The sequence below is a fragment of the Kogia breviceps genome, chromosome 4 (assembly GCF_026419965.1).
Source record: "Kogia breviceps isolate mKogBre1 chromosome 4, mKogBre1 haplotype 1, whole genome shotgun sequence".
Taxonomy (NCBI): Eukaryota; Metazoa; Chordata; class Mammalia; order Artiodactyla; family Physeteridae; genus Kogia; species Kogia breviceps.
The window spans coordinates 33,652,433-33,676,314 of record NC_081313.1 but is presented as its reverse complement, the minus strand read 5'-3'; the positions used below and the strand labels follow the sequence as shown (position 1 = coordinate 33,676,314).

General features: G+C 38.0%; 1 protein-coding gene across 1 annotated transcript in view; it reads left to right on the top strand.

The window, feature by feature from the left end:
- C6 (complement C6) overlaps positions 1 to 23,882 on the top strand; it is a 400,163-nt gene that overhangs the window by 308,427 nt on the left and 67,854 nt on the right. The window contains exons 2-7 of the mRNA XM_059060881.2: positions 160 to 202; positions 5,862 to 6,024; positions 7,514 to 7,670; positions 8,945 to 9,089; positions 13,987 to 14,128; positions 18,846 to 18,984. Coding sequence (XP_058916864.1) covers positions 5,882 to 6,024; positions 7,514 to 7,670; positions 8,945 to 9,089; positions 13,987 to 14,128; positions 18,846 to 18,984 — 726 coding nt within the window. The 5' untranslated portion in view covers positions 160 to 202; positions 5,862 to 5,881. The remainder of the gene's footprint in view (positions 1 to 159; positions 203 to 5,861; positions 6,025 to 7,513; positions 7,671 to 8,944; positions 9,090 to 13,986; positions 14,129 to 18,845; positions 18,985 to 23,882) is intronic.

Genomic DNA, 23,882 nt, shown 5'->3' with positions numbered 1-23,882 from the left:
TTGCAAAGTCCAGAGCTTCTAGGGAATGTTTATTTTAATAGCACTCTAGGTGTTGTTAGATCTCTGGGACATGACCTTGTGTTAGTTAGCAATGGGGAAAAAAGACTTGTTTGGATTCTTATAAACCCTTTTCACTGTGAGTACCTATTGCTTCCTTAGCCATTGCAGATTAGTTCCCTGGATACCACAAACTCTGTTTAAGGTGAGTGACATAATGATCTCCTTTGTATTCTTAATATTTCAAAATCATATATCATGTTTCTAACAAACTTACCCTTTCATGCATGCAAAAACGTAAGAGCTTACAGCCATTTGTCTTTCTTTTAATATAAGATATAACTATTTTGCTTAATCCTCAAAAGAACCAAAATATTTATATTTGTTAAAGAAGTGTCCTTCCAGAGAGCTGCCTTGGTAAAATCAAGTTTTTCTATGAGCTAAGCTACAGTTAAAAGTAAAACAAACATACCCTTTAGCCAAAGACTAGTCATATGCCAGAGCTCCCCAGCCTGCCCTAGCAGTGGTAAATATAATTTCTTGAGCTTCCAGGGCATGTGTGGAAGGAAAAAATAAGAAATAAGAGATTCAAGACATTTACAAGAAGATGAAAAGGAAGAACCTGCAGTTGGGGGCAAACTAGAGCATCCTCTGAACCTGTCCGGGTAAGATGTGCTGAACTGCCTTAAGGACAAATCATTCATGTTAAGTCAAGGACGTGGGAAGGTGACAGGTCAGAATAAAATGGATCTCATCCTGTGCTAGAATTCTCCAAATGCTCACAAAAGCCATCTTCAATGGTTCAATGGAATCACTAATTTTTAGGGTTCAAGAGGGGATGACAATTATGAGAAAACTGCAGAACTGCTGCTCTTCTACTATGTTACTGCAGTGGAAGATTTTTCATAACTATCTTCCCTATTCACTGAACATTCTTTTTGTTCCATATTTATAAGAAAATTGTATGGTAATGGGTATAATGCCTGCATGAAATTTTAGATAGCTCCAAAATGCCTAGAGATGTTGAAAATTAATAAATAAGGAAACATTTGATATTAGATGCTGGGCTAGGCTAATTAAAAAATAAGAGAAATAATTCTCTTTATTTGAATGAAAATTATCATTTTAACATAAAATGATTTTTCCTTATAACAATAAAATGTTATAAAATGAGAAGCTACCAATTAGCTCTTTTATTAGCATCTACTCAAATAAGAAGCTTTGGCATTACCATCTTCATTTTAGCATTTTCCAAATTGTCTCAGAATACTATAGCCAAAGAAGAGATCAGGATATTTTACGTGAGTTCTGTTCTTGCAGTTTTTGATTATAATTGGAATAAAATCCACCTATATTTGTCAAGCTTTTGGAAGTTAAAACGGATAGCGTCTGCTGAGAATTGAGAAGTGGTCATCTCTTGTAATTCAGCTTCTACCTACCTATTGTTTACATGCTGATTCCAAAAAATACTTTAAGAATTTGTTTTCACTACAATTGAATTATTCTAGAAAATATCTGTTCAAAATTTAATAAGAAAAACAAGCAACAACAAAAACCCCTCTTTTAAGTTTCCTTGCTCAAGCAGTTCCTATATGAGAAGATCCCACTTGTGGGAGTGGGGGGATGGGGTGGGGGTTTGTCGAGTGATTAACAGGGAAACTTCACATTGTTTAGGAGCCTCGGCTCCCAAGGGTCCTGAAGACAGTTGAAAACCATTCAATCTCAACTTGGGTCTGATGTATAGGGTATAGGACTCGTACTATGTATTTGGTCTGATCACAGCCTAATTTCTGGACACTCTTGTCCCAAAGTCTACGGTTCTGTGCTGCTGAAGAAAACCAGAAAAGGTGAGTTACACACCAGTGAAATAAAATTGGCAGGCAAGTGCAGTGGTCTTTAAAGGAGCCTCTCTTTTTTAATGATTGAAATAGCTTAGGGCCATAGCAGCTTATCTATGAGTTGGATAAAAAAGCTTGGATATAAATCATGTGGAGCATCTTCAGTTTCTCTCTATCCTCCCCAGACAATGATAATGAATTCTATTTCTTTTTATCTCACTCAATGGATACTCAAATGTGTGTCAATTCCATTTTAAATTGAAGGGTATATTCAGCCATATGTCAGGGGATTTAGTTGCTTTTATTCTAGCATTTTTCTCTGAGTTTGTAGGACAGTTTAAAAATGCTTACTGACTTACATACTAAGTGAAGTAAGTCAGAAAGAGAAAGACAAATACCCTATGATATCACTTATACGTGGAATCTAAAATATGATACAAATGAACTTATTTACAAAACAAAAACAGACTTACAGACATAGAAAACAAACTTATGGTTACCCAAGGGGAAAAAGGGTAGGTGAGGGATAAATTAGGAAATTGGGATTAGCAGGTACAAACTACTATATATAAAGTAGATAAACAACAAGGTCATCCTGTATAGCCCAGGGAACTATACTCAATATCCTGTAATAAACCATAATGGAAAAGAATCTGAAAAAGAGTAGAGATATATATATATATTCAGTTATGTATGTATAACTGAATCACTTTGCTGTATGCCAGAAACTAATACAACATTGTAGTTCAACTATACTTCAATTAAAAATTTTAAAAAAATTTTAATGCTTACTGATTTATTGTGAAGAACTGCTCTAACTTCTGAGCATATTGGAGAAAAATTTTTTTTTTTGCGGAAACAATTCTTATATCTGATCTCAAACTCTTGGCTTGAATGAAGATGTATAAAATGAGGAGACTCATTTTTTTAACTGAAGTATCCTTTCATCCAAATAAAAAACCATAAAGTAACCACATTAAAATATAATTTTAACTCATCCTCTGAGACTTTTGAGGGAGCCATACTTCAGTAGGGCAATTTGGCAAAATCTATCAACATTTTAAAATTCATATCATTTGACTGAGCTATTCTACTGCTAGGAATATTTGTTGGTCCCATGGATATACTACAAAAGTATGCTAAGATATAATATAAAGATGTTTATCACATTAAGTATGTATACTAAATGTCTACAGTTAGAATAATGGTTATATTCAGTATAATACCTCTATACAGTATAAAACTATGCAGTCGTTAAAAATAATGAAGTAGATAGGACTTCCCTGGTGGCACAGTAGTTAAGAATATGCCTACCAATGCAGGGTACATGGGTTCAATCCCTGGTCCAGGAAGATTCCCACATGCCATGGAGCAACTAAGTCCCTGCGCCACAACTACTGAGCCTATGCTCTAGAGCCTGTGAGCCACCGCTACTGAGCCCATGTGCCACAACTATTGAGCCCACACACTGCAACTACTAAAGCCCGTGCACTCTAGGGCCCACATGCTGCAACTACTGAAGCCCACGTGCCTAGAGCCCGTGCTCTGCAACAAGAGAAGGCACCACAATGAGAAGACCATGCACTGCAACAAAGAGTAGCCCCTGTTCGCCACAACTAGAGAAAGCCCAAGTGCAGCAACAAAGATCCAATGCAGCCAAATAAATAAATAAAATTTTTTAAAAAAGAATGCTAGGGGGAGAAAAATGAAGTAGATATACATCTATTAATATGGAAATATCTTTAAAGTATCTTGTGAAGTGAAAAAGTACAGAGTAATATACATCATACTTCTTTTTTGTGTATATCTTTAAAGAACATGCATACATGTATATGTGTAAGGGGATGTGTGGAAGAATTTTCCCTCCATTTGCTACCTATAAAAAGAGAAAACTGATTATGTGTAGGAAGAGGTTCTGGCTATAGGTAGAAGAGACCTCAGGTGTTACATTTTTCTTTCTGTTCTTTTTAAAATTTTCAAATGCAGGCATATATTATATGTATTTTTTAAATGTCAGCAGAATTTTTCTGGTTGGTTATATAATAAATCATCTTAATTTTCTTCTTCATGCATTTCTATAGATTTTAGAACACAATAAATATTATCAAATAAATAAGAGAGGCAGATTAACTTAATATATTATGGTGTTCTAAAAATAAATTTGAATCTCAAGAGATCTACTTTTTTATTACAATCAACTCTTACAACAAACTAGAAATAAACCAGTTATGCTACAAACTATCACTCTTGCTGAAACAATGGGTGACAACTGAACAGACACGTTCATTTCTAGTCTATGAAATATCCTTAATCTGGCAGAAATTTTGAGAATAATATTACAGAAGTGGCTGTAATTATGGACTTAAATTACATTATTCAGATTTCATCAAAACCCATTTCTAAACTGTTTCCTAGACTCAATTCTACAACATTTATTCATTACGTGGTATGCTTGCTTTCATTCTCCTAAATGCTGAAATGAACATAACAGACAAAAAAGATCAACTGTCATGGTGTTCATATTCTAGTGAAGAAGGAGAAAGGAAAGAGGAGATACTTATTTAAATTACATAGTAATTTATATATTAGGAAGGTATGAATAAGAGAGAAAAGTAAAGCAGTGATGGAGGATAGGAAACACTGGTGGGAAATTGTAATTTCAAAAAAGATGGTCAGGGATCTGATTTTATTTGTAAGAGGAAAAGTAACTAAAGCTATATTTCTAAATCATGTTAAACATGAATAGTCTTATTTAACATCAAAATATATTTTCATTTTTCACATGATTCTTGCTGTAATTTGAGGAGCCCATAATTTTGAAAAATTCATGACCGATAGCTACAATTAAATTTGAAACACTCCAGTGTTACTACTCTTGAAAAACTAATATTTGTTGAGTGATGATTCTATACCAAGGATTGTTCTAAGCACTTTACATGAATTTTCTTCTTACTGAATCCTAACAAAAGTCTTATGAAGAAGGTAAAAGTATTATTCCTATTTTATGGGTAATAAAACTGAGACACAGAGACATTAGGTGAATGGCATTCTATTAATATTTCTTTAAATGGAAGTTACTATACTAATTACAGCAGCATTTTCTGTACATATTTAACCATGTTGTGTGTTTTGTTAGAGATACAAAAATCAAAATGAAAATATTGGGAGGGCAGATAACGGTTTTGCAATTTCCATCCAATAACACACACATCCTCAAGGCTCCACAGCACATGAGGAACCACTGGTTCAAGTTTTCTCTGGCATTCAGCCACATCTGAATAAACCCTCTTGTGTTCTGGGTAGTGGAGTTCCAAGCATCTAGATGCTCCAGGAACACTAGTTAGCGTTATTAGAAATTCAGTGAAGGAATGCATCTCATCCAAGAATGAGGAGTCTTGGGCTGTTACTTGTCATGTAGTCTCAACCTTATTGTTCCTGCTTAAACCTCTGTCTCATCATCTATAAAATGAGGGAGTTTAATCTGAAGGTTTCAAAGATCCGTTACAGCTCTAACTTCTACGACTCTAAAAGCAGAGATAGTTGGACAGTGAACTCTCTAAGAAGCTTCCAAGATGCCAGAAAAGTAAATAGAGCTTCAAAAAGAAGGGTTCCAAAGTCCTTCCCCAGGCCCAGAAAAGTATGAAAAACTGAAAGGTAGTACTAGGTAGTACTTGAGGGCACTGTCCGCACACAATAAGCAGTTATTTTGAAAAGTATAAGATTATATAAAAATTTCCATTTAGGAATGAAATGAGATACAAATATATACTACATAGTTTGTCTTGTAGCCTATCACTAACAGTTTAGAGAAACTTACTAGTACTGGGGTTTGTAACTATGGGAATGTCCACCCTAAAAATCTTTAGAAATAACCTTTATACTCATAAGCATGTGAATTTACAGGTGTTACTTTGCCTTAAGGAAGGCAAGATGTTTTCTAAAATCATATTTGGGGTTGTAACTGAGAATGACTCGTAAGGTTTTACCTCACAGATGTTTGGTATATTTTATATCATTTCTTTTCAGGGTCTGGAGTCTCTCCAGGCATGGCCAGACACTCCGTCTTATATTTCATCCTGCTGAGTGCTCTGGTTGAGAAGGGCCAAGCCTGTTTCTGTGATCATTACCCATGGACTCAGTGGGCCAGCTGCTCAAAAACCTGCAATTCTGGAACCCAGACCAGACAGAGGTGGGTGTGGACTTTCTAACTTTTCTTTGTGCCCTGTGAAACCTCAGGGACAGAGATAGCAAAATCAAAAGTGCCACACTAAGCGATGGGAAAAATATATATATCTAAAAGTATAATTTTTGCAGAATATAATCCGTAAATTTTTTTTTTAATTTTGAAAAGAATTCATGAATTTGGATGGAATTTGAGGTCTTTTCCCCATAAGGTTGAAACAGAGTCTACTTTTGTTCTCCATAAAAATTGAGGTGTTTCAAAGAAATTTAGTTAAGAATCTGTGCAATATTTTCAGTTGACTAACAACTTACTTAGAATCACTACTCAGGCTTTTTTTCAATCAGCACATAACTCTGCTTGCCTACAGTTAGAGAGTGAATTATAGAGAATTTTCTACTCATTCAACTGAGTCTAACAGGACCTCAATTGAGCGGCACTGCTAAAGCTATTAGCTCGATTGTTGTCATGGACCAGAAGGCAAGAAACTGTGTTTACTTGATAGCGTTGAATAATTCAGCCTTTTCATCAATTCAGACTACTCATCCCCCACAGTTTCTTTAAATCTGTTAGATATTTCTATTCCATGAAGATGCACACATGACTTGGAGGAGAAAAGACATATATTTGGTGTGTTTTAACTGTTATAGCACTTTTTTGAGATCTATTTTAGAAAACTATTTTTACATATGCAGTGTGAGTGTCATTAAATCACCAGCTGACTGCCCCAAGAAACCATCCACGAAGGATGTAAGAACAGATTTGTTTATAATACTTCTCTGCTCAGGAGTCCCTCAGTAGCTCTCTACTGCCTACCAAATAAAGTACCACAATATATTCCATCCCTCTCAATTATGCACTTCTCAGGTCCGTTCCACAAGTTCCTTCATGGACGTGTCATACTCCTCCACCTCTAATCTTTGCACGTGATCTTCCTTCTGAATGCCCTTCCCTTTCTTGCCGGGGAAATTCACATGAATTTTTCAAAATGTATCTCTCATGTCACTTTCTCCTTTAATCTTTGGGCCCACGGCACTCTGGCTCTATCTCAATCATTGTATTTATCACCCTGTGTTGTCATCTTTTAAGCAGTTTGCAGAAACTTTCTTCCTCCTTTTCTTTCCCTTTCAGTCCCTTCCAGGCATTCAGTCAGGGCCAGCTTCGTGGACGTGTGACCTGTGCAGTCACACAGGACCGCACACTGAGAAGGGCTCTGTGCTTGGCTTAATAATGCTCTGCAGTCATTTTCTTGAAATTCTTAATAAGCTCTGACTGTGAGGCACCCCCCATTTCCATTTTGCACAGGGCCCAACAAATTATGGACCCAGTGCTGAGTTCCAGTAAGTGGTAAGAATTGCACATATGCCACACTGCCTGATTTTCCATGAAAACCTTCTTTCCTTGTATTCACTGTAATTGAGTCAATGATCTTTTTCTTATGGAGCTGGAGCCACAATGAATACACTCATTCTAAGCAGCTTTTTCCTCACGGTTACAGACAAATCGTTGTGAATCAGTACTATCTGGAAAACTTTTGCGACCAGCTTTGCACCAAGCAGGAGACCAGAGAATGTAACTGGCAAACCTGTCCTATCAATTGCCTCCTGGGAGATTATGGACCGTGGTCAGACTGTGACCCTTGTGTTGAAAAACAGGTAGGTGATATGTGGGTATAGTCAGGAAATCGGAATCACAGTAAAATTCTCGAATTCCCTGACAGACTCAACAGTCATAGAAATGCTGCATTTCTTCAATATTTGAAAATAAACTGTCCCAGCTTCCACTGAAGGAAAATTCCATTTAGCAACATGTTGGGGGGAGGGAGGATTCATTTTGCATTGTTTATTGTCATGTGAACACCAAAAAAAATGTTCTTCCCCCCCAGAATTGGTATTGCACTCTCCCAGCTCTGAATTCCACTGCCTGTGCCCTCTGAGAGCTCACAAAGCAAAAACAAGTGCTGAAAAATGGGGATTTCAGTCCAAGGTTTAAAATCAGACAGAAATGAGGGGAATTAATTAAAATGACTCCTTGCCTTTCCTCTAATTTCCCTCTCCCCATGGGAAAGTCCCTCTATTTGTTTATTGTTCCCAGCTGCAATATTTACCCATCTCAAGCTCATTCCTGTAAGGACACTGGCCCATGTGAACCCCAGTCAGGTCAGGGGCTAAGCATTCAGACATTAGGGAAGTAGAAAGAACTCATTACTGGAGCACCCACTCTCTGCAAGAAATTGTTCTAGGCTCTTTACGTACATCATCTTATTCAAACTTCACATCACATTGTTTTTCTACCCATTTTATAGATGAGGAAGTTACAGCTTATTAGGGGTGAAGTAATTTGCCCAAGAATACACCACTAATGAATAGAAGACTACATTTCAAACTTGGATTTTTCTGACTTCAAAGTCAGTACTTTTTAATCCTGTCCTATTTCTTTCCTTCTCTGACTCTTTGTTTTACTACTGTCTGTTTAAAATCTTTTAAAGTGTGGAGAATGTGTCAGCCCTGGTTTCCATGGTGACTTCCTCATGCAAAAGAGTCCCCAAATCCTTTCACATTTATCACATCACACTATCTTTGAGGAATGAAAGAGCTACTGTTATTACCTGGAAGATTTATTGCACCCAGGACATGCTCAGTAAATATGTGTGCATTTGATTTCTATTCAATTTAGAATCATATGATTTCAGAGTTAGAAATCTTTTGTCCCAGTTCCTCATTTTACAGGTTGGAAAAGTGAGACCCAAAAAGTATTGACTTCCCTAAGGACACACAATAATAGAACTGGAAAGAGTCATTATATTATTTAATTCAGCAAACGCCACTATAGGAAAAATCACTACTGTGATTGAGAAGCCCAGTTTTCTTAGATAGTTTTTGGCTTTGACCCAGCCTCAGTTACTCACCTTTCTCTCCTTTTCTTTCAGTTTAAAGTTAGGTCCATCTTGCGACCCAGTCAGTTTGGAGGACAACCATGCACTGAGCCCCTCATGACCTTTCAACCATGCATCCCATCTAAGCTCTGCAAAATTGAAGAGGTTGACTGCAAGAATAAGTTCCGCTGTGACAGTGGTAATGTACTTTTGGAAAATGTTCAGTCTTCATTAAAAATGACTAAACAAATTTATTCCAATTGACTCCCAGTGAAAGTCATGATAGAGAAGTCCCACCATATTTTAAGCCTGTGGGGACAGGGGTGTTATGCTACCAATTACATGCTGTTCATGTGTATACACCTTTCAAGCTATAATCATCTTGACCACTTACTTGATTCATTTGCTCATCAAGTACCACTCCCAGGTTCCTACACTGTGATACAGCAGTAGGAAAAGAATGAGGAGGAGGAAACGGAGGAAGAGGCAGATACTTTTAAAAGTCGGCTATTAATAAGCACAAATCTAGAATCAGAATAAGCAATTGAAAAGGAGTGACAGATTTTTAAAATTTTAATATAGTTTATTAAGATAAGAATATTAAAGCTAAGTTAGTATGTCAAGAGGATGACTAGAGATGATGTGACACATTTTCTGGTGTGGTCCATTGAATGACTCCAAAGGTAACTGGCAGACGAGGAGGTTGAAAATGATTTAAATGGTGGCAACGTTCCCTTCAAGTCCAATTCTCATTCAGATTTGTAAATTTTGATATTTAAGTATCATTAGATTATAATCAAATTTTGAATATACCACTTAATCTATGTATTCTCTTGCTAATTAATGGCTCTCCAAAGCTCAACACTTTGAACAGTCTAGATGAGATTTCTACACACTTTTTCAGGAAAGGTCCAGATGGTAAATATTTTAGGCTTTGCTGGCCATACGGTCTATGCAACAGCTATTCAATTCTGGCATCTTAGCATCAAAGCTGCCATAGACAGTAAACAATTGAGCATGGCTGTGTTCCAATAGAATTTTATTTACAAGAGCAAGTGGCAGGTCAGTTTTCATCCATGGGCCATAGTTCACTGATTTCTTATATAAACAGTCAATTTAAAGTTAAAATTAGAGTTCAGATGAATAAAATCCCATCATTTCTGTGTACTCTGAGATACACTGAAAAGTATTTAGAACTAAACAGCAGATTTCAAATGCCTATAGAAAATTGACCCCAGGGCTTCCCTGGTGGCGCAGTGGTTGAAAGTCCGCCTGCCGATGCAGGGGACATGGGTTCGTGCCCCAGTCCGGGAAGATCCCACATGCCGCGGAGCGGCTGGGCCCGTGAGCCATGGCCGCTGAGCCTGCGCGTCCGGAGCCTGTGCTCCGCTACGGGAGAGGCCACAGCAGTGAGAGGCCCGCACACCGCAAAAAAAAAAAAAAAAAAAAAAAAAAACCAAAAAACGAAAACTGACCCCAGACTTGGGTCTAATGTTTCTCTCTTCTTACTCTTTGCTTCCTGCCTTCAGCTTTGCCAATCTTTTCTGAATGTCAGGCAGGAATGCTGGTGCCAGGGCTTTCCCTCTGTGCCTCATCCCCCAAACCTGAGATGTGAGGGTGGGACGTGGCTAGGGAGACAGCCATTATGCCTACAAAAATAAGGTCATGTCACATATTGACAAAAGAGGGAATATAAGAAAAATCTTGATGGCAATGGCTCAGGGGAATGCAGACCTTAGCATTATAACCAGAATATTAAGATAAAAATTTAGAACTGAAGCACAACTATTTGAACCTTGAAGGTTAGTTTTTAGAACAGATTACCAGGAAGAACTCTTTTATTCAAGAGATGATAAATCTATGAGATTTATTACAAAAGAGCTTTGTTTAGGACAAAAATATCCACAAGTTTGAGAAGGATTTAGATACATCCATGAGCTAACAATTCATAATGAGGGATTTCAGGAAAGTTAGTGGTGTAGGCACAACTCATCTCCAGTTCATCAGCAATATGTCCATAACTAGTGATAGAAACTGAACTGTTGAAATACATCTGTAATGGTTGGTAAGCAGCTGCTACCCTGAGGTCTCTTAGTGACCTCTGCCCTACTGTCCAGATCCCTTCACCAAGAATCCCTAGATCTTCCTAGGATCCAACTACTAACTAGCTAATCCCTGGCACAAATATGGTTGGAATCCATTCTGAGTGGTGCCATGGCCTATTGGTTGTTAAATATTCCACTGAAGATGATATACCACTGTGCTCTCCTAGGAACATCCACGAATGCCACTTTGAAAGGGAATAAAATGTTGAATGGACCATTATTTGTCTGACTCAGGATACTCAGAATGATGTTTGGCTCAATTAACAACAACATCAAAAAATGTCTTGGGCTTCCCTGGTGGCACAGTGGTTGAGAATACGCCTGCCAATGCAGGGGACACAGGTTCGTGCCCCGGTCTGGGAAGATCCCACATGCCGCGGAGCGGCTGGGCCTGTGAGCTATGGCCGCTGAGCCTGCGCGTCTGGAGCCTGTGCTCCGCAACGGGAGGGGTCACAGCAGTGAGAGGCCCGCGTACCGTAAAAAAAAAAAAAAAAAAAAAAAAAAAAAATGTCTATCTTTCCTTTCCTCTCTCATGATTGCATCTTCAGAGTCCCCCAAGACTAAATATATTACTTTAATGTATACACGGATCTTTGAGAAGTACCCGTGAGGATAATCCCCATGCACTATGCCAACTCCTCTCTCAAAGTTGTAACTTTAAGCATAAAGATGAGAATTTGCAACTAGTTATAAAAATAATATACCATTGTAGTAACACAAATCATTTCAAGTAAATAGGAAAATCATGTACAATTCAAATGATTACATAGTTCCAGGTGTAAATATATATATGCATGTGCTGGCTAAAGCATGCTGAATTCTACAAATCCTGTACTATCCGAACTTCCCTTCCTTTTTCCCATTCCTTCTTTGGTATAGGATACATTTATGGCTTACAATCTCTCTCCCCTTGTGCTTCCTATTCCATTGTGTTTCCAAGGCCTCGAATCATTCTCAGCTGTGTCCCCTCACAGACCTATATCACTCCTGCCACCCATTCCTAAACATCACTGAAGAGAATTCCTCTTGCTTTCATCCCTACCCTTGCTAATATAAATCCTCTCAAATATCCCTGGAAGTACCAAATGGATAGAATTCCTAACATACCTGGTACCTTGCTCACAAACCTAGGTTAATGAGAACCGTACCTTACATGTGTACCCCTACCTCCACCTGATAAAATGGGATATTTTTTAATGTAACTGTATCAAAAATTAGCTTTTGTTCAAATTTGTGAGTGCTAGGTTCAAAACTTTTAAAAACTGTCATATTTGTCCTTTCTTTTTCTTTAGGAAAAGCATCTCTATTGCATACTAAATTACCCGTTCTGCTCTGCCCTAAGAAAAGCAAACAGAAAAACTAGAGACGTGCGGTTTTAAAAACAGAGCGTCTTTCAGGTTATATCTTGGGAATGACAGGAATTTAATTCCCTCTGTATTTTCAGTCTTGTATGTTTATGATGCTCAGGACTATAATAATGGTTTCGATACAAGATTTTGAATAATCAAAGGAGGACTTAATTACTTTCATTACATTCTACCTTCTTACTGAATGTTATTAACCAAAAAAACTAAGTACTTTCTGGGGAACTCCCTATCAGTACAGAAATTTAATTCAACAGAATACCCGATTTCCCCAAGTATTTCAGCTAGTCCAAACAGTCATGCATAGCTGTAGTGAGATGTTGATCACAATTTAAAATAGGTAACCAGATAATCCTGACTAAAACATTTAATCATTGTCAGTGAGGACTGTATGTAATGGTACAGATGCCAGCATCCCTGACCACAGGCAAGAGGCTTAGGGGCAGGAGACGGGCTATCTGTCATTGTACATAAAGCATTTCAGCTTGAGTAATATATAGGCACATACTGATTCCTAGGATCCTTATGAAATTCATCAAGTTTAAAAAGGAAGGGAATTGTCTGGGTACATGGAGTTGGTACTATTTCCTAAATTCACTCAAACCGCTACCTAATACTGTAGTACCTAGGCATTTAATTTGTCCAAAAAAATAATTAGATATAATAAATTATATGCAGTGAAACAATTATTAACAGTAATCATAAACAGTGAATACCTACATTAAAATATGTAATAATTATGTACAGTAAAATACACTGATAGTAAGTGTGCAATTTGATTTTGACAAATATATAAACCCATGTAAACAGCCCCCAATCAAGGTACAGAAAATCTCCGTAAACCCAAAAAGTTCCTTCTTTCCTCTTTCCAGTTAATCCCTCTCCTTGATGAACATCAGATAAAGGATTCAAATGGCATGATTCTTCTGTGTCAGGCTTATTTCACCCAACATAAAATTTCAGACATTCAGCCACGTTGTCATGTGTGCCAGTAGACGTGTGCATGTGAAATTATAGTTTTTTTAAAAAAAAACAGCGACCTTGAGTCTGTTATCCTGAATCAAAAAAAAAAAAAAAAAATTCTGAGCCTGTTGTTAATTTTCTCCTACAGATGATGATTTCTGCAGCAAGCTCACTGTAATGGTAATGGGATTCTAGAATTATTTCTCTTATTTAAGACAATGAGCTCAATAGTGACTAAATAATTATATCCTGACTCTTGTAATCCTAAAAAATAAGGGAAAACATCAGTCTGTCATTCCATTTCCATATTTCCTAAATTTTTATCAAAAATAATGAAAACTTGCCCTCAACCTTCCCTTGAAATTTAAAGTACTCATGTTTCAAATCAGCAAACACTTTCTTTTTTTTTTTTGTTTTCCGGTACGCGGGCCTCTCACTGTTGTGGCCTCTCCCATTGCGGAGCACAGGCTCCGGATGCACAGGCTCAGCGGCCATGGCTCACGGGCCCAGCTGCTCTGCGGCATGTGGGATCTTCCCGGACCAGGGCACGAACCCGTGTCCCCTGCATTGGCAGGCGGATTCTCAACCACTGTGCCACCAGGGAAGCCCAGCAAACACTTTCTTAAATGACCATTTGTTGTCAATGTTGCTCTTTCTTGACTAGGTCGCTGCATTGCCAGCAAGTTGGAATGCAATGGAGAAAATGATTGTGGAGACAATTCAGATGAAAGGAATTGTGGGAGAAAAAAATCAGTATGCTCACAGCGGTATAATCCCATCCCTAGTGTACAGCTGATGGGCGTTGGGTATGTATCATCTTTTTATCTTTTGGGAAGTAGGACCATCTCAGAACTAATGAGTTGGAAGCAACAATGAAGCAGTGAGACCCACCATTGTCTACATTTCTCATTAACGTCTTACTCCTCTCACCAGCCCTGTCCCTGACACTAGGCTACCGTGCTCAAGCAGCACGTGGCCATAATCCTCATTCCTAAGGAATACAAGAATTTAGCATTTTCATATTTAGTTCGTAGCAGACAATGCTATGAGTACTTCATAAACATAGTTCGTTTTAATTCCTATATAGCCTTCTGACAGCTCTGGAGGGGATCAGGGCAAACTGGTGGGAGGCCAGCCAAGCTGGGAGGTACCAGGGTGGATTCCCGAGACTATATCTTGAAAGGGTGAGGACCCATTCAGAAATGTGCAGTCTCCACATCTGTATGTTGGAAGACTACAAACTGATTTGAGGTTAGGTCCTAAAATTTCCTAATTAGAGTTGATTTCAATGAGAGTGCTTCAACAGCATCTTCTTATCAATGTGCAAAAATTGTTTCCTTCTTCTCCATTCCCTGGAAGAAAAACCTCAGCCAAAAACTCCTACTGACAATGGAGATAAAGGGTATCGAAAAGTATGCTTGTGAGAGTATTGAAAGTGAAAACACTAAAGAAGCAAAACCATTCTTCAAGCATGAGAGGCAAGCCCTGAGCCAATACTGGAGACAGAGCCAGAAGGAAAGGAGTCAGGCAAACACAGAAAAGATAGGGTGATAAAAAAACAATGATGTGAAAAAGTAGGGGAGTAAGAGGAGATGTGAACATGGTGAGGGCGTCCAAAACTTCCTCTTACCTGGACTATGTGATGTATGGATAGGTCAGTACAGTTTAAAGGCAGAAGGTAAGACCTGCATTACCATCTAGTTCTACTTGCCCAACTTAAAAACCAGGAAAATGAGCCTCAGAGAGATGAAATAACCTGTCCAAGTTTAACAACTAGTAAATGGAGGAAAAGGATTCAAATCCAGACTCCAAGACCTGGGTTATTTCTACCATTTCATTCTGATTTGGGACAATATCCACCTTAGAGATGGGAACGTAATGGAAGAAACCTCGGTGGGCCACGCAACCCTCCTCCTGATCTATAAATAGTGCTCAGAAATTCTAATGTTCTTCTTTTAAGTCATGAGGACATTGGAGGTTTGGCAAGGGATTCTAAATTCATTAGACTGAGACAGTGTCTGAGAAAACTTGAGGAAATACAGGAAAAATTGAAAACAAGAACTAAGCCTTAGTTGGAAGCATAAGAAAAACCAGTAATCTCTTGTACTCTCTTTTTCTCATGGTAAAGAATTCTTCTTTCAATTTTTGCCCAGAAAGAAAATAGTTTTCTATAAACTTTTATTGCTTTGTAGTGGGTTTTTTTTGGTCTTTACTTGTAAGGCCAGACTTGCATAAAATGAAACCTTGAGGCACCAAAGACAAACAACAGAAATTGCAAATACAACCTCATTTGATTAGAATGAAAACTAGAAGCTATTAAACCAAACTCAAGGATAGCAGTACAATGGAACAGCCATTAGTCTGGAAATAAGGGGGGCCGTGTTCTAGACCTACTTTCTGCATTAATTCATTAGATCATGACCAAGTAATTGAACATCTCTGGGGTGTAGTTTCCTCACCTGTATGTTGGATGACTACAAACTGATTTGAGGTTCTGTCCTAAGAACTCCTAATTAAAGTTGATTTCATCGAGAATGTTTCCACAGCATCTTATCAGGGTACAGAAATGGTTCCTTTTTTTTCCTTTCTTTGGAAGAAAAACTCAGCCAGAAACTCCCACTGATAATCACATTTTCTAATGTTCTGATTGATTAGGGGTGACATTACAAACTCACCTCTTGTTCAGTTGCTCTAGACTCTTGAGTTACAGCTGGGGAGGACCACATGCTCTGTGTACTTTGGCAGAAGGACCATGTCGGCCCCTGCCAATCAGAGCTGTTGTCCTAAGAATTCTCAGAAATGAGCAAAGCCTACTGGCTCAGGGACAGCCAGTCCTCTCCTCGCCTCCCCAGGGATTGAGAGTTTTGAGAGCTGCTTACTGGAATCTCTCTAACCTGCTGGTCTTAGAATCTCTGCCTCCCTCCAATACATTTCTACCCCAAACAAGAAGTTTCGGGGGGGGGGTTGTCCCTCTTTTTAAATGGCATCTCTCCAAGAAAGAATTTAATAAGACATACCAACGTTGCTACTTTGTCAACATCAGTCACAAGGTCTGAAATCTGAAGCAAGAATCAGGCGATAGCAGTATGCTGTTTGTTTTTTCTCAGGCTCAGCCAAAGTACAAACGCGTACACATGCACATACACACGCTCACGTATAACACATGAACACACATGCATATTTATGTATCTGTATATATGAAATTTTTAATTAAATTCAAAAAGTTACAAAATATAACATTAAGGCCAAATTAGATAAAACACTTTAGAAACCTAAAATATTAAAAGCCACGATGTATTTGAAACACCAAAATATTTAAAGTCAACTTAAATGCCACAGAGGGGAGGAGAAAGAATAGAGCTCAAAACTGCTGCATAGCTGGCTTCACTCCTAAAAGTTTCCTCAGACGTGCCCTGACAGAGTCACCTCCACAAAAATCCTATCTTCAGGCTCTCTGCCAGCAGCTGCTACCTTCATAGATTCCTCAGGACCTGGAAACCATTTTTTCTCAAGCCCTTTCTTGTTTGTGACAGATTTATAGTACATGGTATAAGGCAGTTAAAGGTAAACAATTCTTTTTTCCTCATTGATCCCTCTTAACTCAGAAAATGAAAGAGTCTTAAATACGTGCGTTTGTCATGCAAATTTAAGTACTTTGGAAAGTTCCTTCTAGACCAACTCCTCTCTTATTTCCTCTCTCAAATACCCATTGACACAAATTCAATAAGGGTGAGAATTTGACTAAGAGATACAAGTTACAGAACCCACAGGAATCACTCTTTTTTTAAAAAACAGTTTTATTGAGATCTGATTCACATATGGGTCCTCCTGCTGTGTATCTCATTTATTCTCATACTACTGCCACACTCACAACACTTCTGATGCCAGATGTGGGGTAGGTTTCCCCCCAACAAGCAATTCTTTGTGTCACCAGCCAGAAGCCCTACAGTTTAACTGAATTTTGACCCAATCTACTCGGAGATAGTGTCAGATCCCATAGGTTAAGGGCTCAGTTCTGCAAAACTGCCCCTGCCCCCTGGAATGTCAGATGCCAATTGCAAGTTCAGGTTCTCACCTGTGCCTCTGACACATCGAAGATTTCCAAGAACTCATCCTTGGGTTTGATTAATTTGCAAGAGCTGCTCACAGAAATCGGTAAAATAACTTATTTATATTTACCAGTTTACTACAAAAGGATATGATAAAGGATACAGATGAACATCCTATTGGGAGAGATGGGTAGGGCAAGGATGTGGGAAGGGGAATGAGCTTCCATGCCCTGGTTAGGTACCACTCCCCCACACCTCCATATGCTCACCAACCCAGAAGCTCTCTGAACCCCATACTTTTGGGATTTTTATGGCGGCTTCATTACATACGTGTGATAGATCATTACTCCTATTTCTAGCCTCTTTCCCCTCTCTAGAGAATGGAGGGTAGGGCAAAAAATTCCAAGTCTTGAATCATGGCATGATCTTTCTGGTGACCAGACCCCATCCAGGAGCCCACCAAGAGTCACCTCATTGGAACAAAAGACACTGCTGTCACACAAGAAATTCCAAGGGATTTAGGAGCTCTGTGTCAAAAACTGAGGTCAAAGAACAAATACTAGAACAAAAGATGCTGTTAGTGTTCTCATCATTCAGGAAATTACAAGGGTTTTGAGAGCTCTGGTCTGGGAAATGGGGGGCAGAGACCAGTATATATATTTTCTATTATCTCATCTTATGTAATCCAACATTATCAAATTTTTGACACAAAACTTTTTTTTTCACAGAATACATATTAATATCTATAAGAACTTGGAAAACAATTAGCATTCTGGAAAAGTTTTCATCTACCGCAAAACAATTTCTTAAATACTTGATTTGTACTAAGCTAATTAATCTCTCTATGCTTCAATTTCCTCATTTGTAAAATGGGTATAATAATTATATCTATATCACATGGTTATCATAAATATTAAGTATATATAATATTAATATGAAATACAGATCAAACAGTACTAGACTTATAGTAAATATTATATAAGCATTTGTTAAACAAATTTTAAATATCATTATAGTTATTAATAAAAACAATAATAATATGATTACAATTCTATTAAAATATTGCTATTACTATTTCATTATGAGCTCTCTATAAGAATTCTTTTACTGTATCGTACTGAAGGAAGTGAACCCAGATTTGCATTAATTATGTAATAATTTATTTCATAATCTACTTCCAAAGTTTGTACTGGTTCTGTAACTCATGAAATAATTATAAACTCAAATTTTATGTCATGATGAAAGCCTAGAACAATTAAATAAGTGGAATAGGGAGAACCTAACCGAGCCAGAGGGGCTGAGTTTGGCTCCAGTCCCTTTTGGATACCTCACCATAAACTACAAAAAAATGGGCTTTCCTTCAATCCATTTGTCAGGAGTCAAAAATGTCTAAGAGAGGAATTTCTTTCATATACAGTAAATTTTAAAGATTGCTCTACATCTATTGAATTCTTAAAAATTACTTTGTTTATAGGTTTCATTTTCTGGCAGGAGAGCCCAGAGGAGAAATCCTCGATAACTCTTTCACTGGAGGAATATGTAAAACTGTCAAAAGCAGTAGAGCAAGTAATCCATACCGTTTCCCAGCCAATCTGGAAAATGTCAACTTCGAGGTACTACAGCTTATCGTGGGGCACTCCAAATGCTCATGGTGATTATAAGCTAAATTTCCAATGAAAAATGAGTCATGAAGGAAGGGACGGAATAAAAAGGTAATGAACATTTTTCATCACCTTTTATGTGTTGGTGTTTAATCCTTCCACAACCCAGTGAGGTCAGTGTTATTATCATCAATTTACAGATGGAAAATAAGGAAACTAATTTGTCCAAAGTTAAACAGCTAGTAAGTAGTAGATTAGAGATTTAAGCACAACTTTTCCAAATTCCAGAGTCCATGCTTTCTCCTGTGAACAAATAGCTGTAACATGTCCCCAGTCAGATAAATGACTTGGTTTATTCAGAATTTTCTTCTACCATAGTTAGTTCTCTCGGATAACCACAAAATTTAGACATAAAAGAGTGCCTGGCTTCTAAAAAAAAAAATTAAGATGAATTGAAGTATAATGGGGGTAGTTCTGCTTACTTTCCACCCCATTTTATTAGTTGGTTTGGTTTTCTGTCTGTTTTCCTGAGAGGTAACAAGCAGCATACTATATATTCTCAGAATCTAGCCCAGTGCCTTACACATGATAAGTACTCCATACTTGCTGAACTAAACAATTTGTTTCTTTTAATTTATGATAAGAGAAACAGGAACATGACTTTAATGGCTACATCCATGCATACAAATTTGACATACTAGAGAGAATTTCAGAAAATCTAATGATTTCTGAGACCACTTTACAGATAGTATGCGTTCAGCAAAATTCATTCAATCCCTTCTTAAAAAAAACTTTTATATTCATATAAATAAAGGCATTTTCCAATTTGACAAACTCAATATAAAAACTATCTAATATATGTTAATGGGTGTGGGGAAATGTCCTTGGGGTCCAACTGCCAAATTCAAACACCTTTGGGAAGACTTACCCTGAGAAGTCCCATCCCTGCCTGGAGGTAGATGCAACAAGAGTAACATGTGACTCTGACCAGGTAAAGAGAATACTCACTATCTCCCCACAGATCCAGAAGATGATAACCCCAGAGGGTCCACCACTACCAAGGGAGGTAGAAGAGGTCTTGCTGGTATGCTGAATAGGAACTCAAAAGAGACCTTTTTCCAAAGAAAAAATAACATCAAAAAGTCTGTCAATGATGGAAGATGTATTCTATTCTTAAGATGTATTGAGTAGGCTTTGTAGACAGAGCTAAAACTCAAACATTTACATATAATATCATTGTGTTGGAGAATGCTTTCTAACTCCTAAACAACAATCCATAAGCTTACTTTCAAAATACAATAATTTCCAAAGAAACATACTGCCTATATTCTTTGCAAGCATCCCTTTTATACAGTTTTACAAGTAACAAATGTTAGTTAAGCTCAGCACAAGAGAGCAAATACGGGCTTAGATAACACTTTACACTTATATGATACCTAGGGTTTTCAAAGTACTTGCGTATGTTGTTTTACTCAAGTGCCATAACAACCTTCCCAGAAAGAGAAATTTATTTTATGTTCATCTTACTTATAGGAGATTTAGGATCACTGAAGTTAGAAACTTTCTCAGAGTAATGCAGCAAGTAAATGGCACAATGGAATTAGAACTGCTGGCTCCTGGCTCCTAGTCCGGGGCTGCCTGTGCCCGATGAGACGTTGATAGTAATATCAAGAGAGATATTAACGACTCTGCAATGAGGGCCAGGTCCGAGTACCTTTCCTCAACTATCATTTAAAAGGTATCACCTGTGAAGTTCACCAATGGTGTGCCAGAGCCAGCTCTTCCAGCTTAAAAAAGCCAACTGTTAAATGTTCAGGATTTTTGCAAGCAGATTACTAAACACGGCCATTATTAAATATTAAATATATAACCTGACAATTAAAGATATTAAAAACACAGGTGATAATTACTCAAAATGTATCACTTCTCAATTACTTTGCCACATCTGACCATTCTCTATGCCCTTGAGGTTACTTACATCTATTGTATCTTAAAAATACTACATAATAATTTGCAGGACACAACACTTAACCATCAAAGCCAACTGTCAGTCCTTGCTAAACGTTATAAACCATTAGTTTTCCCACCAAAAAAATACTAATAATTTTCTACTGTGCATCTCTTCCCAAGTTTGAATTCAGGGGCATCATATAGGTAGCCTGAAATCAGCTATAGTAGGAATATTTATGCCACAAGAAAAGGCAAACGCTGTAGTAAATCACAGATTTTTTTTCCCTCTCAGAGAACTGGTTGTTAAACATTTACCAGCAGAATGTTGGATCCACCCATATAGTTTAGTAACCCAAGCGTGCATGGCAAGTTACATCAGGAAATACAGCCTGAAAAAATCCTCATTCAGAAGAAAGCAGACTCATTTCGTTATCCGTGTAGTTCTGAAACTTGTCCAACCTTAAGAAGCTGCCTGAGCTGATCTCTAACTATACGTCATTAAATTTTAGATAATATTCAATTGCTGAGGAAGGTCATGGTGATATTTCTTCAAACAAAGATTTGGAAAAGACCAGACCCAAGGTCACAGCTATTGGTTTACTTTCCACTGATCTCTATTTCTTTGTTCATACCATTAATAGGCAGCTGTGCAAATCTAAGCTATTCCTTACTGAAAACAGTAGAGGAAGAGAAATTCAGCAGGCATCTGACTTCCTTTCTTCTACAGTATCAGAGCTTATTGAGACAGATGAAATCATGGGCTGGCTGGCATACAGAGATTAGAGGGGGCTCCTGAAAGGAAGGCAATTGGACAGGAAGTCAGAATGGAAGACCATAGGAAGAATTCTGCCCCTCGGGGATCTTCCAAATGCTAAATACAGAGCTAAATGCCATAAGATACAGAGCTAAATGCCATAAGATCCCTGCACCAGTCCCGGAGTTGCATCACTGTCTCAGGAATCCTCCTCTCGTTTCTTTGGAGCTGCTGCTTGCTACCGGGTGTACGCTAAAGCACTTGCTGTCATCAGCAAACTACAGAGTGCAGTTACCACTAGACTCTTGCTATATCCCAAAGCCTCAAGCCTTCATAGATCTGCAATGCCCCCAAAGCCTCCCTAAATCCCTTGTGAAATCACAAGTTCAGGTTCTGTCTCTAACACTCACACCACAGAAAGTAGATGTCACCCTGTCCCCTCCATTCCCCAAGTCTCTCTTAACTCTCTTCTGCCCCTCCCTACAAACCCAGCTCCTTTCTTCAAACACAAAAGTGAAAGTGTCAACACATATCAAGCCCCAGGAGGTCATCAGCCCACAAGATCCACAGGTAGTCAGGAGGGCTAGGAATAAGATGTAAAATGAGGATTAAACCTTTTCCCCAGAGTTTGCTTAACATCTCTTCCTGGGAAAAGCTAGGAAGATGGAGCTAATCAGAGTCCACCAGCTGTTCCTTACACCTCACAAAAAGAACTCATCTTCCTCTTTTCAAATGTTGTCTTGGCTTTCCATATTCCCATTCATGAAACAGCATTCCCATTCATTCATTCATTCTCTCTCTCTCTCTCTCTCTCTCTCTCTCTCTCTCTCTCTCTCTCTCCCACACACACACATACACATTTACTTGGTCAAAAACTTCTGTTGACTTACCTCCTAAATATCTTTCAAATCCACCACTTTCTCTCTACCCAACCACCATTCCCCTATACCTGGCCATTCTCCTGAATCACTTGGCCGATTGTAACAGTTTTTTAAACTGCTCTCCTTGACTCGACTTTAGTTATCTGTAGTTAACGTGATCTTTGCAAAACATGACAGCATTCTCAATTTTTCAATCACTGAAATAATATTTTTAAAGAACTTATCAGATGCAAAATCTTGCATTTAGAAGTCAATTCAAATGCTTTAGCAGGGCATACAAGGCCAGGCCCCAGTTACCCAGTTCAATCTAATTTTTCAGCACTGCTCATCTATAAAACTGCCTTCCCACCAAGCCAATACAAGTGGTCAGATTTTCTCTGAGCTTCTGCCCTGGATACCCAACGCCCCTACCTTACGTGCAAATGTTGTATTCTTTAGGTTGACACATCTTTTCTTGTGTGAGAGTTAATTTATAAAATAAAATATTTGTAGTCTGAGTTTTTTTAGGCAAATGGTAAAGAAATGTCAGCAACTACATTTAAATATGGTTGTACTGCTTTGTTGTTAACAGATGAGCTTCATTTGTGGACATTTTAAATGCTAACTAGCAGGCATTGCAATGTCTCAAAGGAACACTGAACTTTTGACTGTGTCCTACTGTTGAGCAAGATTCTCTTGCAGCTGGGTTATTTCTTCTCTTGACTAATTGTGCAAGCTATTTAACTGTGACATGTGGTTTGCCTCACAGTGCATTTTAATATTGAATATTTTAAAACAAGGGATTTTTCCATTGCAAACCAGGCAAGCATTTTTTAATTGGAATATAGTTGATTTATAATGTTGTGTTAGTTTCAGATGTACAGACAAGCATTTTTAACATAAAGAAGTACTCTTCAATCAATTTACTTTGCAACTTTAAAAAATGTGTCCATTGTTCTCTTCTTACCAGCATAACCATAACAAGGATTTACCTTGGACTTGGCAAATACCTGCTCCACTCATAATTCATGTCCTACTGGCTGTTTTTTTTTCTTCTTCCCAGACCCAGTCAGGTGAAAACTGATAACCACCCACCAGGCAGAACCAATGGATTATTTGATTATTTGCCCTCTGTCTTGCTGACTTGGCCAGTGGAGTGCTAATGCCCAACATATGAATAAGACTAAAGGGTTGGTGATGGAGCCAGAGCAGGGTAGGACAGGATCTGCCCTCCCCTTTTCTAGGCCTCACTTTTCTGAAAGATACCTTCCATTAGCTTGCAAATGGCATCAAATTCACAGGCAGATTAAAAATAACTCTCTATTCTTATCACCTCACTAAATCTC